We start from the raw sequence: 21,978 nt of genomic DNA on the forward strand, positions 1-21,978 counted from the left end.
CAAGTCTCCTCATCAGCTTTCCTGAGACATTTTTAAGCTGCAGTAATGCAACTCTCCCATCACGCTAAGCTTTATTGGTTTAGCAAAAGAAACTAAGAAACTTCATTGGAGACCAGATTATGCTGGTTGCAAAAACGGAGGGATTCTTTTGCTCTTCGACCCCATTATCTCCTCCGTAGTGTCTTGATCAGCTTTCTTACACACAGCCTCGGATTCTGCCGAGACCTGCAAATTGCTTTTTTGGCTGCCAAATTGCCATAACCCTTCTATTTTTATGTTTTTAAAACAGCTTAAACCCCTCCATCCTCTTTGGACGTGTCTTTAAAATTGACCAGTACTGGGAGGATTTCATGTATATCCGAAGGCTTAGAAGAAGATGTTACTTCTCCCGAGCTTCTAGTTTTACAGTCAACAGACATGAAAAGCCCAGCGGGGATAAAAGGAACTTAACCAGTTCTGTCTAATGCATATAAATCTACCTAAAAGCTCAAGGCACTGGAAGTACTCAATGTGCTACATTTATCTGAGTCTAAGACACAAAAATGGGTCTTCGGCCCACATGCCACATGTCCCATTTTGATGCCAAGTTAATATGAATTAAGAGACTGAGATGAATAAACAAGGTCAGTCTGGGCTGGGCCAAGTTGAATCAATGTAAAATAATTGTCAGTATTTTCTGTCAGCAACGCTGGTTTATCTTGGCTCGGGATTCTCGGCGCTATAGATTATAAGATGTTTTCAGTGGAACAGTTGGCAGACATTTTATTGATTTTTCTTTGTTTTGTGAATGCTGGAAAAATTTCCATTAAGTATACACGCTGCTCATGTGACGAAGCCAAATTGCTTTTTCAAACTTTTCTTTCTTCAAGTGTGCTAACGCGTTAAAACATTAGCAATCTAATTTAATCAAGAGGACCTTTGTCTGGAATCAAGAAGCCATACAGCACACCTTGACGCATCTCGAGTACTTATGGGCTAATAAGGGTTAATTTTGTATTTTCAAGGTGCTGTACGCACACTGACTGATTTAATTTGCCCAACACCCCTTTGAAGTTGGTAACGCATTATCTCAGTTTTACAGATGTACAAATTGAGAGTGCAACTTCGCACAGAGCCACACATATTTGCCCACTGCCACGTTCTCGATGCCTGGGAAGCTCCTGTTGCCTTCACTGCGGCTGAGCAACGGCAAAGAACGAGAAGGGAGGCTGCCGCGACTGGGTGGGATTAGCACTGCTGAGCGGCTGGATCCCACTTCCACGATGAACTTCCTACACTACATCGCCACATCTCCGCAGCATGCCTCTTAACAGAGTTACTTTGGAACCGAAAATTGCTAGGACAGATAGAGCAGCTTGTAGGATTACGCCTGGACCCGCGGCAGACCGTATTTCTCAGACTATATTCCTGCTATTTTAAGACCAGGTCTGCTCCCTGGTTAAAGAGGACTTTTGAAAAAGATAATTGATGGTGGAAGAATAAACAGATATGCCGTAACAGTGGTGAATGCTTATTTTGTTTAATTGCACGAAACAATGGAGTAAGAGTAAGAAATCTGTTTAACGTGGTTTTTTTACATGACACTCAAAAGGGGATGCAGTGGGTAACTCTAATTCTCTTTCTCTATATGCTGATTTAATAGCCAACACATACAGATATGAAAGACTGTCATGCAGCTTTCTCTTAACACTTCCTGAGGTTTGATCAGTGATGCTACAGATTCAAAATATACAAACGTGCTTCTGAGCTTAAATAAAAACCTTGAAGAGCTGTAGAAATATGTGTCTTTTTAAGTACATAAGCAACAGGAAAGTTTTATGATAAAAATCACTGTAATGATAAACGCTTTTGCCTTCTATCCTAATCACTTGTCTTAAAATAAGAGATATCCTAATTAAAATAGTAGTTCTGGTTGAGGGGATGGGGACCAGGTAGATGGATAATAAGGTAAAACATAACCCCCAACCCAGCTTCACACACATCCTGACAGCAACAACAAATGCAAGATACTTAAACCCCCAATGTGTTATGATAAGGAAGCAGAATGACACTGTGATGGGGTGGAAACCCACAGCGCAGCTCCCAATGTCAATGGCAGAGGAGTGACTGCAGCCATAGCTCTGTGCTGACTCGTACGTGCCAGATTCTGGCACGGTCACAGGCACTCACTAGTTGACTCATCCAGAAATAAGCTATCCCACAGGGAGTCAATCAGTTCCTTTAACACATTGCTGAGAGAATGAGCATGCTACCTTGGTCCCCTGAACAACAGCCTCCCTACCTTCTGAAACTATTTTCTTCATTTACAGGCAGCAAAAAGGGTTACGCTGATCAAAACATTTCCATAAATAGGTACCAAGAATACTGAGAGGACAAGAACGCCTACACTATAACATATCTGACACTTGGAAGGAGAGAATGGCCATTGTCAATGGCAAATGTAAGCCAGAGATGAGAGCTTTGTCTTGTAAAATTATTCATGGAACGGTGCATTGTTGGTGGTATTTAACTGTCCTGTTCATGTTAGAGTGAAAGAAATAATGCAGCAAATAAAATGCCTCTATCTGGAGTGTTGTCCTGATATCTTTATTGCCTACAACTTACTCTGTGTGTGTGCGCAGTTCAGAAAGTTGACCACAGCTCTCCACTGACAGCCACACTATTGCTACTTTCATAAAATGCCATGGAGTTAAGCCAATTTTGCCTGTCTGTAAAACATACTTTAATCTCAAACTAAGTTCTCTGCTCTCTGACTGTTAAGACGAGAAGCCAGACTTTGTCTATAACAAGTTCTCAGAGAAATAAACCCTTGATACTCTTTTATGAATGATCATTTTGGTTCCAGACTTTTCTGTCCCCATCTCCATCCCAGGCTATGGCTTTCCTTGTTAGGCAGGGCAGCAAAGGAGATGAGGATGTGAAGAGTTAATTGAAGTGATTTGTTAATCATGAAGCCTGAACATTTGGCTTCTGTTACACATATGCAGATGTTAGGCTCCCTGAAGGGTATCAGTAACAAGGTTTATTAAGTAAGTTAAACAGAAATGTCTTCTGTTAGCCTTCACAGAGTGCCCAGGGCTTCTGCCTAGGTGTAATTCATGAGGTATGCCTCAGCTATCCCTAAGCAAAGGTTCTGTTAAAGCTGAAATACAGGAAAGAAAGAAGTCCAGGTATATGCTAGAGACAAGCTTCCAGAAACTTCCACAAAGAAATGAGACATAGATTTGGAAGAATATCAGGGTCTGATGGGGGGGTAGTGTTAGAAATGCAGTAATGTAGGTTCATGGATTTGGTGTGACTAGCTGGTACAAAGATGTAAAGCCAAGGCAGCTGAACAGAAGACTCCAGGAAAGACGAAAGAGCAGCCGTCAAGTCCTGCTCTTGCTGAACACCTGCAAAGTCCCGTCATGGTGTATTACAAAGATTAGGGGAATCACTGCCACCCTGGCGATGGTGGAGCCAGGGAGTACTGCCATGTACACATGAATTCATGCAGGACAAGTGCACATGGGCAGTGCTACTGGCTTTGTCTGACTTGCAATTTACTGGTATAGATGAGGTTGTGGGGTTTTTACTGCAAGACTAATGACACTGAACACCAAGGCTTGACTTGCAATCAACAGATTGATTGAAGATTGGAAGGGAGCTCTGGAGGTCATCCGGCCCAATCCTCTTCTCAAAGCAGATTCAACTGTTAACTTAGACCAACTTCAAGGTTGCTTCGGCTCAGGTCTGTGACCCAACGGGGAGTTGTGATGGATAACAGCAGAAAGGATCCATCAGCACTGGCAAGTATCCAGAAAGAGAAACTGGGAGCAACGCTCAGGAGTCCAGATCCGAGCAGACTCTTGTCACATCACCAGAAAGGACTGTGTCTGCTGTAGGGAGTCACAACACGCCAGCATGTAGGGGAATGAAGCAAACAAAAGCTATAGACAAACCTTGCTCTCCAGACTACAGATCAAGTCCTCAGAGACAATAGCTCACGGATTTAAATGATGCTGAGGAGGTAAATCAACAAGTTGCCTACAGTAATACATATAAAGCGCGGCTCAAGTGACTTGGACAAGACAGGAGGCTGTATTGTGCATGGGGTTAGGGAAGAGAGAAGAATAGTAGTAAATCTATTACAAAAATGGAATTTTTCTTCTTTTATTTTTCTTGAGGGGAAAGACTTCAGAAATAAATAGGAAATGATTCAGGATGTACATTTATCTCACTGGTGAGCAGAATACATAAACACTGAAGACTAGCGTTAAGCAGCATGAGAAATGGAGAAAGTCAATAACGAAACAAAAAATGACCAAGCTAACGAACAATGAAGGGCCTTTACAGGAGGGAGAATGTGTCCTATTGATTTTGAAACTGCAGGTAGTGGTTGGAGGCTGGGAAGAAGTGGACAGTGGAAATGTCAGATATGAATTTGTGATGTGGGAAATCGGTTAGAATAATAATGTTGCTGTGCACTTAGTAAGATGCTCAGCTGTAAGCACTATACAGCTGCAATTTCATAAACTTCACTGCATTTTAGTAAGGCGTTGGCATCACCATTTTTTGAGTGAATTCACTGAAGCAGCAGAAAGCAAATGTGATTTAATTTTGGGTTCACACGTTGAATCGATCTAAAGAAATTTCCTCAAGTGCTGCGTAACCATCTACCCATTATAAACTATGTCCTCTGCTGATGTCTCAGATTAGGCAGCCAAATCTCTAGTATAGAGCAGAATAGAATAGAATAGAATAGAATAGAATAGAATAGAATAGAATAGAATAGAATAGAATAGAATAGACTGTTTCAGTTGGAAGGGACCTACAGCGATCATCTAGTCCAACTGCCTGACCAATTCAGGGCTGCCAAAAAGTTAAAGCGTGTTTTTAAGGGCCTTGTCCAAATGGCTCTGAAACACTGACAGGCTTGGGGCATCGACCACCTCTCTAGGAAGCCTGTTCCGGTGTTTGACCACCCTCTCAGTAAAGAAATGCTTCCTAATGTCAAGTCTGAACCTCCCCTGGTGCAGCTGTGAACCGTTCCCATGCATTCTGGTGCTGGATCCCCAGAAGAAGAGCTCAGTACCTCCCTCTCCATGTCCCCTCCTCAGGAAGCTGCAGAGAGCAACGAGGTCCCCCCTCAGACTTCTTTTCCCCAAACCAGACAATTAGCCGCTCCTCAGAGGACATGCCTTCTGGCTCCTTCACCAGCTTTGGTGTCCTCCTCTTGACACATTCAAGGACTGTCACATCCTTTTTAAATGATGAGGCCCAGAACTGCACACAGGACACCAGATGAGGCTGAACCAATGCCGAGTACCGCGGGATAATCACCTCTTTTGACCAGATGGTTATGCTGTGTTTGATGCACCCCAGGATGCGGGTTGCCCTTGTGGCTACCAGGGCACACTGCTGGCTCCTATTGAGTCTTCTGCCAGCCAGCATGCCCAGATCCCTTTCTGCAGGGCTGCTCTCCAGCCAGTCCTCTCCCCATTTATACTTGTGCCCAGCATTACTCCGTCCTTGGTGCAGAATCCGGCATTCCATCCCATTAATCATAGTCTAAAGCCCCAATAGTGGCCAGAGAGAAGCAGCATTGCAATGACTGCAAATTGAGAACGTTCCTATTTATGCAGGCTCCGAACACTCAAACCCTTCCTTCCTTTACAGAAATTTCTTCACATGAAGAAGCCCGATGCACACTTGGCAGCAGATATATTATAGAAAACAAACGCTGTGAAACTGGAGGCCAAACACAAGCCACAGTTACATGCTTGTAAGCGTCTGTGGTTTGTTTTTTTTTTAAGCACAGAGAAGAGGTTGTTGGAGTCACCTGTGCCTCAGCAGGTGACCTTACCAGCCAGCTGGCATTGTCACAGGGAGTGCCTTCAAAACTTCGGTTCATGTTGGCAGGCTTCAAGCAGCTGAGGCCAGCCAGGGGAGCAGTGAGAAGTTTTCTTTCACAGCTCTGCAAGAGGCAACCAAAAACTCTGGGCGCACCTGGGGGAGGTCAGCTTGCAAGCAACGGGTGTCAGCAGGCGGAGGAGCTGGTGGCGTGGGTGGGGAGCTGGCTTTATACTCACCGACCTGCAAGAAGCAAACAAAAGCCTCGGGAAATCCCAGCAGTTTCTGTAGCTCCAGTGATTGCAAGCAGCCGCTGGTGAGGCTCAGCAACTTTTGGTGACCCACCTGGGCTGGCACAAGCAAACGCGGTCAAGCTGTGGAGCACAGGAGTAGGAGTAAAGTTGAACTCTGAAATCTCTCCCCCAAGACGCCTGACGGAGGCAGATGCGGCACTGCCAGAGACGTGTGAGTCATAGCAACCTCCGAAAGGGAAAAGGTGAGCTGAAGGGAGGATAGCGTGTTTATACCTTCGGATCAGAGGCATGTTGGGATTAGTCTCTGCTCTAGTGCTCTGTTAAAGGAGTTCCTTTTATTGGAGCACTTGGAAAGTCCTCTGTAGTCAATACTGTCTCCAGCGTGATCTTGCTGTCTTTATTACTTGCCCATGTCAAGACAGTGCTATCTCCATCCCCAAAGTTAAGAGAAGATAATTGTGCACTGTATTTTTAAAAGCAGGTCCCATCTCCACATCCATTGGATATCTCTGAAAGCCTCAGACAGCATTCTGTAGCCTAAAAACTGTAGGCTATGTATAAAATAATTATTTCACTACTGCCGTGCAGGCAGCATAATGGATATTATATCTAACACTGCAGAATCTCAATCTCTTCACATGAAGAAAGACAGAAAACTAGGTAATATCCAGCTTTCCAGAAGGAGAAAGAAATGTATTTTTTGCCCACATGAAAAGTGTTCAGCACAGTTACATACAAATGGTTAGGACGATTTGTCAATGTGGAAATGCAACATTGTACTCTCACTAGATTTACTAAAGATGTTCCTACATACAGGTGGCATAGAAAATAAAAATAAATGCATCTATATACTCTCTGGGAACAAATAATTGTTTCTTTTCTAACAAGAATGCATGAAGAAAAAGAAGAGAAATAAATGCTTTTTTAACCTTTGCAGAAGAGCCATTTCATTGTAATTTCCCATCTGTTGCAAGGTGGTGTGCTGGTTCACTAGCAACAAAAGCATACACATGCTTCTTGAAAAAAATCCAGTCGTCAGACCTGTTGTTTCTCTCCTAACAGGTAAGTTCCGGGTTTGAATCAACTTTGGAAGAAGTGCACTCTTGAAAGAATCATCACAGGGATGCTGATCACAGGCTGGTGATGAGCTTATAGAAAGCTTATAGATCGTGCTAGGTTTTAAAAAGTTCTGTTTGACATTGTTAATTTGCTGCATTTCCATTGCTGTGTTTCTCTCTTCTGCACATTCACCAAAGAAGGCTGCATTTGCCCAATTGTTTTAATTTGAAAATGGTTCTGCTAGTACATGTTAAATGCTCGCAAACTGTGTTTCTGGAGATTGTTCTGTGTCCATGCCACGTCCTTCTGGCTTCCAAGTTTTCCTTAGTTCCTGCTTAGTGTCTTAATGTTTTATTGTGTTTGCTGTCATGACGCAGATGACAACTGAGGTTGTCAGGATAGTTCAGAATACCAAACAAACATTTCAAAAGTATTTTAGTTAATTATTCCCCCCTCCCTTCCATTTTCTGTTGAATACAGGACTTTCCTTGGCCTTATGAAACATCTTTGACAGACACAGAAGTTGCCCGTGTGTCCTTTCCTGCGGTGCTCACCTGTGGGTGCAGCTGTGTGCTGGTGTTCTGACAGCTGGACCAGGAGCAGGCGGGTTGTGGTCTCCTCCGTGCTCTGAAGGTCGGTCAATGAAAGCTTCGCCAGACGCACCTTCTTCTTCTGACTGCCCCAGAAGTTCTGTTAAGATGAATCAAGATATGGTATTAGGCTCACTTAATGTAAAAGTACCGACCAAGTTGCCAATTGTTTGCCTTACATGTCAACAAGGACATGGGTGTCCTCTCTTGTAATGGATCAAATTGAATGGAAAACCGTATGCTTACACAGCTTTCACTCTTGACTTTTCGCCTTGAAAAGAAGGCCAAGTAGCTAATGACCAATAACAATAACACATCCAAGAGTTTTTGGAAGGGAGTGAGTGAGTGTGTGTTGGCTTTAGCTAGCGAGGAGGAAATGTCTTCTCTAAATTGTCAACTACAGAAGGCCTAGCTGGCTGCCAAAGGCTGCTGCGTGGGAGTATTTCAGTGGTGCAGTATGGATCAAAGTCTTATAAATTGGACTGTTCCCCCACAAGAGTATGTATAACTCCTCCCTCTAAAAATAAAGACTTTCCTTAGCTTTGTTCCAAAATATTTTCGTTCACAATCAAGACCTGAAGTCTTCAAGTAGGTGAAGGAGGAGCCTCCAATTCCCAAGTTCTACTCTGAGCCCTTTGGGGAAGGAAATTGTTTGAAAATACCCAAACCACTTAAAAATATAGAGGAGGAATTGCATATTCTAGGTGTGAGACTTAAAATAAATAAATAAAAAATGTAATCAAACCCCAGGCTAGCAGAGTTTGGATTAAGGAAAAAAAATCCTGTTACAGATAAAGACTTTAAAAGATTTTTCTCAAAATCGTAAGACCCTTTTGCGTTTTTATTTTTTTAATCCTGTTTTTCTCCCCTTGTTCTCTGCCTTCCCGGATCCTGTATAAGCTAATCTGTACGATACCCATGGCAACACCATGGGCAGTGCGAAGAATATAATGCTCTTGCGAGTACACTGCTAGTTTACATTTTGGCCAGAGACCCAGAATGCTTAGGAGGGCAAATCTACTTGTAAGTGTTGCTGAATCTCCGAGCCCTAAAAAGCTAATGCCGTAAGATTGCTGCGGACTATTTCTACTCTTCGTGCTACCTAAATATTATTAGCATCTGCGGTGCGAGAGAGGGTGAAGTGTGGCAACCGATTTGGCTTTCTTAGGCAACTGATACTCTCTGCCTGTGCTGCCATTTCCCACATGTGGAGAATCGTTAAAAACAACCAACTTGGTCAGGGGCAACACGCCTCCAAGCATGCAAGCCACAGTGCAATAAATAAAGGAGATAAACTGGCCCTGGTGCAATTTATCCTCTACTTTGAATAAAAAATCCAAAGAAAAAAAAAAGAGGGAAGAAAAAAGGGTGTATGAGCAATGTTCTATGTCTAGAAAACTCAAATCAAGGACAAGTAAAGTAGGTTCCTTTGGAGGTCTCTCCTTGGAGCCTGTTGCAGAGCAAGCAGCCAAGAGAAGGTAGGGAGCAATATGGAGAACTTACAAAGGTGCAGGAGAAACTGCTTTTGATATGCACAAAGGACTCTGGGAAAGGGCTTAAACAAAATTCCTGTTGATGTGTGTGCAGGCAAAATCCATGACAGCTCTCGTGGGACAAACTTTGATAGCCTCTGCCTGGGGACACAGCTCTCACTACCACGCTTCTACCTGTGAACCGCATCTTTGGTCCTGAAGAGCCTCCCTCTTCACTTGGCCTTAGCTTTTAAGGAGGAAACTGTTAAAGCTGTTAGTTTTCTAAATGTCAAAGCTAAGACGTACAGTGTGAGTCAAGCTGATGTAATTAATCTTTTTTATCTTTTTTTTTTCTTTTTTCACCTACTCAATAATGTTTAAGGCCTCCGTAACTTATCCCCTTAAAGTTACAGTCTTTCACCAATATACGATGTCCATGGTTTCTCCTTAGACATCACTTCTGAGGCTGGCCCAGCGCCAAGGAGCAGTGGCATTTCAAACCCTGAGAGATACCAAGAGAAGAGAAAGGAAAAGAAATAGGATTGGCTCCGCTTTGTCTTAACCTCTTTCCATCATACTATTACTGTGCATTTTCTCATACCTGCTTGGAACCAGATCTGAATAAATCACAGCCCTCTCACGTCGATCACTTCAGTGTAACTCACACATGTGCTCTGGGTGGGACCCAGCAGTGTTGTAATGTGGAGTGGGCTACAATTTGGATGTATCCAGTCCTCGTGTGGCATATTTCTAATATATGAATGCCATGAGCAATTATAGCCACGGCCACTGACTTTGAGGTTTTGTGCTGTGGATGCAGCACAGTTACACCTCATACTGGATCCATAGGAACCTCATGGAAAACAGAGCAGTCTGTCATATGCAAGCACGCTTCTAGCCAAAACTGGGGGATGAGGAGGGTTCTTACCCACGGATGTGCAAATAGACTTCTTTGCACTTTCATATCTAAATTAAATATCTGAAACTGACCTCAAGTTACGAGGTTTGAGCCTATTCTAGTCTGGGTATACAGCTGGAGTGTTGCAGTAGAACGTTAGATAGGATCAGATGCCAGGAGTGGTTCAAAGCCACAAAACCATCTGATATGAGCTCTAGTGTAAAGAAATAAACATTTTTGTTGTGGGACATTGGACTGCGTTCCCGGTGAGAAGTGCTACAGCAGGAAAAACAAATGCACAAGCAACACTGTTTAAACAACACAGCCCTTCCCAAACCAGAGGCAACATATCCCATATTTAATTAAAAAGGGAAGGATTTTGGCAACAATGCCATAGAGCCGGGAGAGGGTGGTGGTCCTCATATCTAGATGGGAGCTCAGGCTAGGCTTTGGTACTTGATAAAGACTTGACTTTGTGCTAGCATTGGAGGTATCACAAGGTGCACCTAAGATTTTGTATCCAGGTAATCAGGGATCTTCCTTTGGCTTATTGCACAAGAAACTCTTGCAGGTTTTAATTCTAACCTAGTATTTGCTTACCATGTTAGGATCTGAGGATTTGAATCTGAATTTGAATTTTCAAAACTTGAGGGTTGGTATTGTGTCTAATGTTGTTTCATCATTAATCAGATGCAAAAATATGAATTATATTGTGCTAAAAATCTTTATCTACAAAATCCCATTTGTCATGATCAATATTAGGATAATGTACACACGCATACGCTCAAGGGTACATTCTGCCTTTCCAAAATTTGCTGATAGCTGATATTGTTACACCTAGCACCCACCTGAAATAGCCAATTATGTTTCTTCACAAGTCCACTAAAAGTTTTCCTACACGTTAATGAGCAGGATGCTCTCTGAACACTGTACGCAGCTGATGAGATCTCATGCCTTCCCTGCTCATATATATGTCATTATTTAACCGTACCTATTATCTTTTGGATTTGTGTCTGCAAATCTGAAGCTGTTTCCACTCTCCAGTATCCTCCACTGGACTTTCAGGGATAAAAATGCATTATAAAACATGCAATCCCATGGTAAAATGAAAATCTTCTTTTAATATTGTTTGCAAAATTGACAGCTCAACTTAACAGAAGCCATTAAATTATTTACAAAGTAGCAGCTGCTCTTGTAAAAATATAGCCCTTTTTTTGGCATGAAAAATAAACTAGTTGATAAGTGAGAGATAAGCCATTTGACTTCTTCTTTGTGTGCCCGGCATGGTATGCAGAGCCAATTCTGTACAATCTGATGTTTACAGAGCAATCGTAATGTACGACCTCCTTAGGCAACAGGGACACAAGAAGCCTTTAAAACGCTGAAGCAAGCATTTAATCAGAACTCTTCATGCTGATCTTTGAAAAATTCAATAAGTTCAAAAAATGTAACTCCTTCTAAAGATAAAATATCAGGTTTTTGCTTCAGGAGTTGCAAATATATCCCAATGAACTCCCAGTGAACCATAAAGACTTCAGACGTACTGCTCTTTTTTTTAAAAAAGAAGTAGAGTTTTTCTGAGAGAAACAAATCAAGGTTCTGAAGAAATGCAAATGGTTAAGCAAAGGGAGTGCTGAAAAACAATATAGTTTAGTAATTATCCAAACAATCACACTTTTTTTTAGGCATTTAAACAAATTACGTTTTTTTACCTGAATAGCTATTTCCATGCGAATAAGTTCGTATCTCCTTGTATTTTGCACTAACTTCTTTTTTTATTATTATTTATTTTGACTTATTGAAATCAAGCTCTCATGCTTTTGTGAGGTGGTTTTGGGGGTTTTTTTAAACTGCTGCAGGAGGTGTGATATTGAGCATCTCACGCATAAGTTGCTCCACCTTAACTCCATCCGAGGTTTTCTCCAACTACATGAAGGTATTTCTAAAGCCAGTGGCTAAAGTTCTTCTGGTATCTAAATTAGTGCGAACTTCCATTGCTGACTTGAGTGTGGTCAGCTCTTTTTTTCTGGCTACAATTTTTTTCCTGAAAATGCCTTTCTAAATGAACAGATTCTAATAAAATTGTTTACTTTCAACAAATTCCTGCAGGGAAACCACACAGATTTGTTCGTGTGTGTGGAAAAATATAACTCTACACTCTGCTTCTTTTGGTCTAGTTTTCCATGGCATCTTATTTTTAGATTATTTTTGTGTTGTTTTGTTAATTCCCAGTGTTGACATGTTTTCATTTGACAAATATAAATTGTTGAAATATTGCTTTTATAGTACTGGAGAACAGCTGTTAGTGCTGAGAGAGCAGGAAAAGGTACATTAAATCAGAATATCTCCCATTTGTGTTGTAATTTAACAATTTGATACCTGAGAAGATAAGGTACTTCAATCACTCCTAAGTAGAAGGAACCCTTAATGGTAGGATAACATGTCATTATTTCACTTGTTGGCTATTAGGCATATTAGTAGCAGCAAAACTGTTTCAGTGGGTGTGCCAGGAAATTTAAGAATTAAAATAAAAGTTTTGTGATAAAACTAAATAAGTAGTTAGCATTTATAAACACCTCTTTTTTTTTTCCAGCATAGACAGTTATGTTTCACTTCTCAGTCTTCTGCCGCTTGCAGCGAAACCTGACTTAAAACTTTCTGCAAATAGAAATGCCAAGTCTTTGCTAGCTCCAGCTGAGATTTTAATCTCTACTCCTCATTTGCTCTGCTAGAATCATACACAAAAATTAAGTTAACCACTATATAGGCTGAATAGTTCCTTTTAGATCTCCCTGCAGCCTAAGTAATCAGGTTACTTAGGAACTGCCCTAGCAGTTCTTTAATTTCTTAAAAAATTAAAATTCTTTGATTTTTTTTTTAAAAGGCGTGTCTTACAGGGTGATCCAGATGTGGTAGTAACAAACCGTGAAGGGTCGCCAGCTGAGAGAGACCGAATAACCAAGGATTTGCTTCAGTTCCAGGCCCTTTCACTTCAAAGGCTTGACTAGTGTCCCAGCAATAGAGATCCTGCATCTCTAGATTTTATCAGGTTTCCCAAACCATGTGCAGTTTGCCTCGTAATCTTGGCAGCGGGCAAGCGGCTCTCCTCTCGGCTGCCAATGCGTGCTAACAGGCTGGAGTGCCAAGACACAAGATGAGCAACCTAAGGCTGCTCTTGCTCAGTAATTACAGCAGGTATAGGAGGGAGGACATTCCTGGTGACTAGGCATTCTCTTTGTTTGGTAAGTGGTACTTTAGACCAGGTCTTTTTGTTTTTTTCCTTTTAAGTGACTATCTAGAAATACCTGTTCCAAAGTAAAGCTGGGCAAAAGCTTTGCTAGCACAGATGCTCCCATTGTTTGGGGTGAAGGCTGCAGCAGAGGAAAATGCGGGTGCATGCTCCAGAGCATCCCAGTGAGAAGCATTCAGGGAAGACATGATTATTCCTAAGTGATGCTTTAGAGACTCCACAGAGACAAAAGCGCCTCCGGCATTGCAAGCCCCAACCCACAACGGGCAAAGCAGGCGCTGCCGAACTTGCGTGTTCCTTCAGCTGCTCTTCGTGACGCCCGTGTACGGGGCACACCCTCCGCTTGGCACTTCCAGCCCAAGGACCCAGCGTCTCTGCCCCCGGCTTCTGCCCTCCGGGCATCCAGAGCAGGGAGATGTGCCGGCCGGACCGGAGGCAGGTAGGCTCAAGGGAGAAGAAAACCATTTCAGGGGGTTAATTGAAAGAGAAATACATCTGCAAACCCAAAGATGCAGAATGGAAGCCTGCAAATAAACGCTGCCAGCTGGAAGCTGGCCAAACTGATAAGGCAGAAAAGAAATTGAGGGTTAAATGTTTTGGATGCTGACGGCTTGGAGTTCAAAGAGGAGCTCAAGAAAACTCCCAGCCACCAAGTCCATACAAAGTGGCTCTAGGCAAATGAAAGCCTTCTGCAGGACCACTTCATGCCAAACAAAGTTTCCAAAAGGGAATGGTTCGGATGGATGGTTAAGGGATATCTTTTAGCAGCTGGGAGCTCTTGTGCAAGGGAAGATGATGCCCATGGGTGAGCTACAGCTGAGGGGCAGAAGGAGATGCTTTCCACAGGGAAATGGATGAGAAGTGCATCTGCCCACATTGGGTTGGAAGAACAACGCGTAGCTGTGGATGTATTTTCATTGCTTGTTAGAATGAGGCAGAAAGGAGCTGCTCCTCCAGGCCAGGAGCTGAGGGAAACCAGGGCAAGGCTGGAGGTCACTCTGCCTTCCCTGGAGCATCAGCTCCTGTCCACATCAGGAGAGGGTTACTGTACCTGAAGGCAACCCAGTTTTCACCAGGTATATAAGGACTGAGGGATTGCAACTAGAAACTCCTGCCTAAATCCCAGGGACAAAACAATAGAAGGATATTTCTGGTTTGGGTCTGCATGGGCTACTGTTTTCTACACAGTGGATTAGGGGTAGGAAAACCCTATTTTCCACTGGACTGGTATTCAAAACAGAGGATGGGACGACTGATGATGTGTCTCTCTGATACAACACCCTCCCTGCCAGGCCCTTCTGGTGTTTTTTGTAACAAGGACCCTGCATTTCTATCACTGACCCTCCTCTGGAGGCTGTTCAACAAGACCACCTTGGGTCTTCAGTCTTTTTTTTAATCAGCTGTGGTCAGAGTCCTTTATAAATGAGGTTTGCATCGTTACCCTGCGCTGCAGAGGGGTACGAGAGTGGCATGAGGACAGCAGAGCACGGCTGCGTCACACTAAGGCTCTCGGTGCAGAAATTACATTTACAGGTGGGAAAGTCTCAGTTGCAGCATCAAAACCTTTTGAGCAGGTGCATAACTATGCCATAGCGCTGGAGCAAAGCTAGAGTTCAAGAGTTAGCTAATTGTATCTCCCTCAAAAAGGAATTGCCTCAGACCAGTTAATTTGTCAAGATAACGAATTGCAGCAATTCTCCTCATTTGGAGCTGGGCCACTAACACTGATCTGAACTGTATTTAAACTCTTGATGACAGAGACTGAAAGAGATATTGCAATACTGGAGGTACAGGTTCCTAAAGCAAAACTGCATGTACAGCTGGAGCTGAGAGGCAGCAAGGGCATGCGAGTACACATCCTGCATATCCCTTAGATATGAAGAAATTCCCCGGGGCACTGACTCTGGTGCCTGGGCAGGCAGAGTTCATCTTGAATCTTTGGGAGTGATTGAGGTCCAAAAAGGATAACACAGTGCCCATCAAGTCTCATTTCTGCAATATGAGATAACACGAGCAGAGCTTTTAAAAACCCCACTTAAAAAAAAAAAAAAAAAAAAAAAAAGAGAAACAAACCCCAAAAGTCCTGATTTGAAGTTACTGCCATGGTTTTCAGGTAACTACATGGAAAACCTCTCTGTGGGTCTGATGCTGTGATTGCCATGGCACCATATTCTCCCAAGCCCCAGGTCACTACTGCATTTTTCTTTTCTTTTCTGTGCAGCAGTAGACATGAGCAAGTTTGGAGGAGAGGACAAGCAGAAGAAAGCTTCAGTAAAAATGCAGGCTTAGCCCAGTGACTGTCCTCTCCTTCTGCTGAAAGTGAAGTAGATGGCATCAGGTAAAATGAAATGCTTTATGTTCTTGTGCCAGACTTCCTCTCCTGGCTGCCAGGAGTTCCTTCCCCCACAACAGAAACATGGGACCAGAACAAACCCTGTACATTGAATTGACTCAGGGGAACTGAAAAGAATCGGGGATGAGCAATACCGTCTCTGAAGGAAAATCTAGACGTGCTTAAGTTGAGGAGCGGGACCAACTTTGACTGGGCTTCACTGGGGTGCTCCTCTAAAGAATCCAGGACAAAGCCTCTGCTGCTACTGTCGTCTCCTACATGTGGTGTGGGACACATTGAAGTCTCTTCCATTTGTGCTCCAGCAGTGCTTTTTGACATTAGAAAAAAACAGGAATGTTTTCAGAAATTCTTTCATGCTGTTAGGTTATGCAGAAACAATGTCAGGTGAAGACAGAGAAGCGTGCAAGACCTTGGACAAAGACAACCTGACTCTCGCCTGGCATCGGCACACCCTTTCCAGGAAAAGGATGGACTGAAAACAAAATTGGTTGTTGATGACTGTGCGACGCTGTTGGTGCCTTAAAAAGCATCAACATGAGAAATTAGCCAGACAGGTCACTTCAGAATATACCTGCTGAATGGTCTACTTAGGAATGAAATTGCTTTCTTTCTCATGTTATTCAGAATAATCATTATGAACCCATAAGTCCACTTAATTTAGAAAAGCAAAGTGGCTTTTATTTTGGAATAAGTGCATCCACAGGCAGAGTTCTTTCAAAACAGCTAATCTGGTCATTGCCACATGTAAACAAGCCCTTATAAATTGATGGGGACGGTAAAGAACTCGTGAAGGTATGGCCCAGGACTTCTTACTCAATTTGCAAGCACTTACTTAGACCTGTCTTCCTCAGGGCTAATATGGTGATCAACAGAACTTACAGAGAGCCAGGCTGAATTTAAACAACATAGTTACATGTTTGAAAAAGAAATGAGCTTTTGAAAACCATCTCTTCCTGTTGTCCCCTCAAGTTCCAAGTCTATCTTGCGTGAGTTGATCCTTGCTTTAAGTAGCACAGTCAAGTGGTAATCTAGAATTTAGTAGATCTCAGGAGTGTTGATGGCCCACGGGGTTGGGTCCATGGCTGGAAGGAGCTGGGGATGAAGTGCGTGCAGCCTCCTCTAGAACAAGCGAGTGATTGATAAGGGTAAGTTTATGTTGCTTGCAGCTTGGTGTTGGCTGTAGTAAAAATGTCTTGCTGTGCACAGATTGCAAAGAGAGGCTTAAATGTTAAGGCAGAAAGTTACAGAAAGCACAGATCTTTGCAGGATGGGTTATGTCATCTTGTGCAATATGTGGGGTGCTTATCTGGTTTTCTTCCCAAGACTTTTCTGCTGCTGGAGTGCTCCTGGGAAAGCAAGGGCCATCTCAGACTGGGAATCTGGGCTGAGGTTGCTCTGACTGTGTTTGTGGTGGCTTAGTGCATGTGTCCACACAGTGTGGCGGCAGCAAAAGCTATGTGGGAGATGCAGAGTGACCTAGATCAGCACCCCGAATTCCTGCAGCTGTGCTAGTTGCTCCGTCCTGTGCAAGTGTGATGTGAACCAAATACCAGTCACGTTAGAGACTGACCTTGTTTTCTTGGAGAAACCTGTGTAAAAATGGATATAACAACACTCTTGACACTTACCTCACAGGATGTTGTGAAGCTTAATTAAATGTGCGCAAAAGCATTTTGAGATCCTTAGATGAAAGATGGTTTTATAAATGCAAATTATAATAATTATGGCTAGTAACCACCATCAACTACTGAAACAATTAATTCAGGTTGCCACAGGCCATCACAACAACGTGTGCAAAGAGGCATCAGCCATTTAATGACATATACGTTGCGTGAGAACTCAAAGCCTTAAAAAATGCTGTAAACAAAGAGGAAAAAACTAAGACACTCAGGGCTTGCCTCTGCTGGGTGCAGTTGGTGGAAGTTTCCTCTACCCCTTCCATCCCCCTCGTGTTTGCATTGCGACTTGTCCACAAGGAGAAGAGCCCACCTTAAAGATTGCATCAGTGGGATCATTGTAAGTCCCTATGATTTTTATATTTAACATTGCAAGGAAATGGAAAATGACTGCAAATAGCTTGTCTGACAAAAAGCGGGAAATGCATAAATATACCTCTGTTTTTTTGTTAATTCTCCCTCTCAGCCCCCAGCATCACAGAATAGACTTTGGCAACAGGGTATTATCCAGCTGACTTTCCAAGGGTGAAAACAAAAGCCAAGCAATCAAGATGTGTCTGGCCAAATACTTAAAGGCCCAGTGCACACATTTAGCTGACTGAAATCTGAACCATTTTGCTCAGCCTTTCTTGTTGCTTCAAAACTGATTTGGGCTTAAATAGCTAAAACCTACAGGTGCTTAAATGCTCTCCCTTGTCAGCAGAACAGCCTCATCAGACATGGTCTGAGGATGCGGTCAGACTGGAAGAGATAGCCAAAGACCCCACAGGTGAATCCCAAAGAGCAGGCTAGCCCACCTGTGCCCCTCAGGCTTATTGCACTGCTCGCCTTTAAAGACGAAAATTCAGAAAAGTAGTAGTTACTAAGCATCCAACTTACCAAAGCAATTAGGCTAAATGCACTGCAGCTAGAAATTTAAGCAATGCACTGAATTTAATTTGAGAATTCATGGTCATAAGACTGAAACCTTTAACATTTAACCTAGCAGCAAATTAAATCAGCTTTCTGATCAAGTGAAAAATTCTATGCTATTGAAGTTTGAAAGTGTGAAGCACACACTTATTAAAAGGAGGGTTTTTTCTTTTTCTTTTAATGAAGAAAAACTTGGGACCAGTTAGTTGCCTAATCCAAATAATGGAAAAAATGGCAATACTGTCTGTAAACAAAGCCGAAATTACAAAGCAGTGTATTGCTTTCTGGCCTCTGCCAGACTAACGCTCATAATCAGTGGCTTTCACAGAACGAAAAATGTTACTCCTGCTGGAAGGGTGCGTAGACTCAACTTACTCCGATAACAACGAGCTTAATACCTGCAGAGTTTAACAGGAGTTAGCTTTCCATGTACCAAAATTGAAAATGCTTATGTATTTTTTCAGTCCTTTTAAAAATACTGACTTTCTATAATATCTTTTGTGCTTTAAGAATTAGGATATTATGGTGGAAATTTCTTGGATAAGTTTTCATAAAACGAGGGCCAAGTTTTTATGGGGTCTGGGGTGTGTGTATCTGCATAAAAAATTAGCAACACCGGTGCAATGTATAGAAAACATGCTACGCAGTAGGTATCAACATGTTATTTTAAAGCTGCAAAGTCTAAAACTTTATTGTGATGTGCATATATGCAAGCTGTGTGTGTGCATACACATATATATACACAAGCAATATCCATCCTGTTGCTAAGCTCTCTTAATGACACTTACACAGTGCTCTGCTCAATGTCTTTTGGCAAAATCCTACAATACGAGATAAAACTTGGACGCATTTTCTAAATGCACCTCAAGGCACTAGGACATAAAAGAAGTTGTGGTATTAGAGCACGTCTTGTTTTAACCATCTCCGGAGCGCCCTGACTGACACTTTACAATTTACAAGAAAGGTGTGGCTAATAAAGCCACTGAAGCAGATATAAGGGCAGGTCGTCCCCGATCGGCATTTACTGCCCGTCACTCACCCGCGCCGGCGCTTTGCTGCACGGACTTGCTGATAACCACCAGCGCATTTTGTGGTCCGGGTGCCCAAAGACCTTAAAAGCCGATGTGACCCTATCGGCAGCTGAAAACCCCCACTGATGGGTTGACACTTTCCTTCTCACCCCTTACCATTAGAAGAGACGAATTTAGAGGAAAAACGTAAAGGGGTCACACTATGCTTCACAGAAATGCAACCTTGTAGAAACAGCGGGTTTTTCATTCCCAGGCTGTTCCTTACACTCCCTGGGAAGATCTTCATCTGACTGGTATCCCTCAATTACAGTGTGGCATGAATCAGAGTGGTTTGTTGGTTGTTTTTTTTTTTTTTAAAAACCTCACAGAGGTAGTTTACACTATACGCTGCCTTCTGTAAACACAAATACTTTCTCCTTGCCTTTTTAAATAAACTCTGTCAGCGGCTGCGGCTGCCGCTTGGGAAGCTCAGAGCCCCAGAGGGAGCTGTGGGAAGCTCCTGGCGTTGCTTGTGCTTCTGAAGGTAACCAGGAGGAAAGTCCATGGGAAGCAATGCAAAGAGCTGACGCTAGATGCCAGGGGAAAAAAAAATCACCATGGCTCCTGCTGGAGCCCCCTCTCTGCCCCATTTCATTCCCTTTCTTGCTCCTCTTCTCATTGAAGTGGACAACAGGAGTTTGGAGATAAGATTCTGTCTCAGACAGATGCTCACCTTTTCAGAAAAAACTATTTTTTTTTTAAGAGAAGGTAATTAACCTAGACTGCATTCTCTCATATCTGTTGAATACAGCATTGCCTGTCAGCCACTCCTTTCATCACTTAAAGTGCATTTTGTATCCATAGAAAGCAATCAATGTTCAACAGGGAAAGTTTGCCCTCACGAAGCATCTTTCCACAATCCTGCATTGCCGCGGCAATCTTTTTCTTTCCTTATGTGCCACCACCAGCCCTTCTCACACTGACATGCATCACCCAGAGATGTTTACTGTCTACCTGGTTATTACTGGCTCCTTGTAGTCCTTCCTTACAGCCTGACTCTGCTCCCTCTGCCTCTTCTCTGACTTTGGGTGGAAACTCTTCCTTGCACTTCACGCTTTGTGGGACATTTTTGTATTGGTTTAGGACTCAGGCCTTTGTAGGGAGAAGGGATCAGTTGGAGGGAAAATGTCTGATCTGTAAAGAGCGGCTTGAAGCAATACTCTTTCTGCTAGAACAGTGCTCAGTTTAAAGCTGGCATTTTCATCTGCTCCCTTTGTACCACAAACAAGAAGAAGAACCTGGTCTGAAACCACATGTAAAAATATGGATCTCTTCGATTTACATTTCTGAAGTCAAAACAGATGTATAGGAGAGCAGGAACCTTCAAGCCCCCACCAGAACCAATATAAAGAAACGTTTAATCACTGCTATTTAAGATCATAGAATCATAGAATCATTTAGGTTGGAAAAGACCCTTGGGGGTGCAAGGAAACTAATGTATAGGACACAGCTTTCTAGGCAAGCTGAGCAGCATAAAGAGTGGAAGAACACCAGCGTGGCAACTCTTACTATGAAAACACTCACGGATTACTTCACCATCTTGTGTTAGCAGGTTGCGGGAGACATTTAATCGGGCATCTTTTCTATTCCTAATGCCTATAATTATCTACTATAAAGACAAGGTCAAATTGGCACATGAGATTTTTCTTCCCCCATCCCCAAATTGAAGGGGGCAAGGCTACCAAATCTTGGAAGTCTTTGCCCTCTTAAAGAGAACTGCAGCTATCCGACTTGGGGAACTGTACCAGAGATGGTACCTGAGGATCCTCACCTTGGCTAGGATTCCTCTGGGCTGAGCAGGGCACCCTCAGGAATAACCACTCCAGTGTCATCCATTCACTAGAAAACTGGAAGTAGCTAAAAGAAAAGCCAGTGTGCTCTGATGCTCATCACAGCAGCACGATGCTACTCAAGATTTAATCTATCGATATAAACCCCCCCCCAAAAAACACATCACATTTAAGTGATGCTCACAATCTCTTCCATCTCTAAGGAGAAAAGAGGAAGGTAAAGCTGAATCCAAGTGATCTTCTTGCTCAACAGATTCCCCGATCCTGGTGAAAGACAAGCTGATTCAGCCATTATGTTGACCTGATCTAAATCTGATTAATGTTAATGGTGGAAACATTTCCAGTTCCAAACTTAAGGCAAAAAACCACTATCCTACAAGCAATTGAGGTATTCCCAATACTAGAGGCAATTGGAGAATATTTTTAAAATTCATTTTCTTCTGAAAATACTTTTTTTCCCCAAACTGATTTTTATTTTAAAACTGTACTAACTTTCAGAACTCCCATGTAACCAAAAACTGTTCGCTAGTTTTGCCATTTCATTTTGGGAAATGCCTGAAACTTTGTTTAAAAACATTTGCAAACTCCTTAATACATGTCATGTTTTTACTATTTCTTCATCATGCATACCACTGATACACCAAAATAAGGTAGTATTTCAGACACAAAAAGTTGCTTTAAAACTAGCTTTTAAGTTTTTATATCCTTTTCTTCTGAATGAGTGGAACTCTTAATTGTTTTTCTAATACAGTATTTTAACCTACTTGTGCAGGACCCATCTATAAGCATCACTATTGGCAGGCGCCAACTTACATGAGCAAT

General features: G+C 42.6%; 1 protein-coding gene across 8 annotated transcripts in view; it reads right to left on the reverse strand.

The window, feature by feature from the left end:
* WDPCP (WD repeat containing planar cell polarity effector) overlaps positions 1 to 21,978 on the reverse strand; it is a 156,788-nt gene that overhangs the window by 9,120 nt on the left and 125,690 nt on the right. For 7 of the 8 annotated variants that reach the window (XM_054194449.1, XM_054194447.1, XM_054194448.1 and 4 more), the window contains 2 exons: positions 7,700 to 7,835; positions 6,072 to 6,206 (listed from right to left, as the gene is read on the reverse strand). In XM_054194449.1, the coding sequence (XP_054050424.1) occupies positions 6,072 to 6,206; positions 7,700 to 7,835 (271 nt within the window). The remainder of the gene's footprint in view (positions 1 to 6,071; positions 6,207 to 7,699; positions 7,836 to 21,978) is intronic. The other variant, XM_054194454.1, reaches the window with a different exon arrangement.

This window comes from Rissa tridactyla, chromosome 3, assembly GCF_028500815.1.
Source record: "Rissa tridactyla isolate bRisTri1 chromosome 3, bRisTri1.patW.cur.20221130, whole genome shotgun sequence".
Classification (NCBI taxonomy): domain Eukaryota; kingdom Metazoa; phylum Chordata; class Aves; order Charadriiformes; family Laridae; genus Rissa; species Rissa tridactyla.